General features: G+C 34.2%; 1 protein-coding gene across 1 annotated transcript in view; it reads left to right on the forward strand.

The window, feature by feature from the left end:
* Positions 1–411: 411 nt before the first annotated feature.
* The window catches only part of LOC119583552 (transcriptional adapter 2-beta-like), a gene marked incomplete at both ends in the record, with an annotated part of 4,204 nt that continues 2,115 nt past the window's right edge, over positions 412–2,500 (forward strand). Inside the window, 4 exon segments of the mRNA XM_037932102.1 lie at positions 412–530; positions 1,448–1,665; positions 2,012–2,104; positions 2,307–2,446. Of these exon segments, the coding sequence (XP_037788030.1) occupies positions 412–530; positions 1,448–1,665; positions 2,012–2,104; positions 2,307–2,446 (570 nt within the window).

Raw genomic sequence — 2,500 nt, forward strand, 5'->3', positions numbered from 1 at the left:
TAGAAATGATATTAATGCAAAAAATGTTTATCAAAAGAGAAGGAGGTGAAAGTAAACTTAATATAAATCAAGATCTGTTTAAGGTTTGCTTATGTAAATTCACAGAAGAAAGGATGCTTCATAAACTTGCCAAATAAGTAAACGTTATTAACCACGACTCCTCTTTCACAAGCTAAACTTCTCTGCTTATGGAGACGCAGGTTCTTACTGTAACACATTTGGTCCTAAGGGTTACGATGATGGTGCAGGAAACAAGCAAGACTGTTTGGCGACCGTATATTGTCGATAATGACAGGTGCCCCCGCGCTGCACTCTGCTTACCGCCACCCCCTCACTAACGGGTCACTGTCTTTTCTTGGGCCCGCTCTCTCACAGGCCGGTGTTTTCCAGACCCAGGAAACTTTAGCATTTCCCCGGTCAAGGCCATTGGACTGCCAGAGAGGAGGTCAGATTGCTGGATGCCATTGAGCAGTATGGGTACGGTAACTGGGAGGACATTGCGCGCCATATCGAGACTCGCACTCCGGATGGTACGTTTGCATAATTTTGTTTTGATCTGGGTTTCAAAATGTGGTGAGTGAACACTGTCTTCGAAAGTGTTATGTTGTAAAGCCTCTGTATCAGATGGCTTTTTGTTGTTGTCCTTATGACTAAGTTATAACAGGTCAAATCACTGAGGTGGATATTGACAAGCATTGAAGCTGAATTATCTTATGGAATTAACCAAGTCATTGTTTTATAGAAAGATATTTAGCTAACTTATTTTAAAAAATATTGTAAATTCTGCCAGGAGTCTATAACCCTTTAAAAATTTTATATTGTATTTAAGTTTTTAGTGTTATTGAGCCTCGAGACTTATTATTTTTATTTATTATATAGATTTTTTTCAGTTCATAATAAGTAGTCTGAATGATAGGCTTACAAATGAAAATATTAAATGACTGAATGATCTGTGATCTAATGTTTTTGAGGAGAGTATGTAGAGCAAAATCAACAATTCAAAGTCATATTGGTGTAGATGCACTTGTTCATAACAAAAACAAGTCTACAAATTACTTGTTATGGGTGAGATACCACCTATAAATTTTCTTGTTTTTAATTAATTTAATTATTCATTGGCTATTGCTATTTATTTATTTATATGTGCATTTACAATTTTCTTTTTCATGGGGCAGCAGGTTCATAGACAGATCAATATATAAATGAATATAACGTTTGTGAGATATTTACCTTCAACATATTTTTTGTACTATGATAAATTAGAACATTGACATTTGTTGTGAGAATGATCACTTACAGAAATTGAATGCATTTTTTTAAACAAATGGAATCTCATGCCAAAATTTCAGATTATCGAAGAAAAGAGAAAAGGCCTCTATACTTATGTTATTGTTAGCTGGATGCAAAATATTGCACAATTCACTTAATCTTTTCTGGAAACCAACAGAAGCAAGAAATAAGTACATCAGCAGTTACATAGATGGAGCTATTGGGCGAGCCTCCTGGAAACCAGCGTTAGAAAGATTGCAGCTCCCCATTGAGCACACAGTCCCTGACACAGGACCACTCTCGCCAACTCTAGGGTCTTCACTACCCTCTCAGCCACCCTCCACTGAGGAGAACACTATACTTGGATACATGCCACACAGAGATGATTTTGAGAGGGTAAGTTAGATTGTTTAGGGTATTTTGATGGGAGCTTAGGTGTGTGAGCATTAATTTTTGTATGTTGACTTGTATAAAGATTAGTAAATATTTTTTAGGATATCAAGTGAAATGTAAATTAGTTTTATATCCAGTATTAAGATTTTTTTGAAAAATCTCAAAAACTTAAAAGATTATATATGTTGCATTCATGTAATTTTGTTGTTTTAGTTTATATATTTTCTAGATAAGGTTTAATACTGTTTAGCTTTGCCAAAATATCAGTATCTATTTATGTTGCATTTAGCAAAATTGTGTGAACTTTTACAAGAATTGTAATTATATATTTATTATTATTTGCACACAGGAATGGGATAATGATGCAGAAACAACGATAGCTCCATTATTCATTCATCCAGTTGATGATGAAGATGTGGATATGGCTCTCAAACTTGCACAAGTAAGTAATATCTAATGAAAGATCAGATGTGTAATTTGTTGTTTTTATAGGTTTATCAATAGAGTGAAATGCAGATATTGGGATAATTTTATAAGTTGACAGATTATCTGGTTAAAGCATTGATCAAGCTTGAAATAGGCCATCTCTCAAAAGTGTATTGTTGTTGTATATTTATTTTTCATATAAATATCCTTTATTTCAGGTTGATATGTACATGCGCCGTCTTCGTGAAAGATCGAGAAGAAAACGGGTAGTTAGAGATTTCCAGGTTGTTCCACAATTTTTCAAGAAGGAAAGAGAAAAAGCCCAAGTTCCGCCAAAAAAGAAAAGCAAAGATGATAAGTAAGGATTGTATCTACTTGCATGATTTTGGGTTTGATTGTAACTTACTATTTA

Source organism: Penaeus monodon, chromosome 2, assembly GCF_015228065.2.
Source record: "Penaeus monodon isolate SGIC_2016 chromosome 2, NSTDA_Pmon_1, whole genome shotgun sequence".
Taxonomy (NCBI): Eukaryota; Metazoa; Arthropoda; class Malacostraca; order Decapoda; family Penaeidae; genus Penaeus; species Penaeus monodon.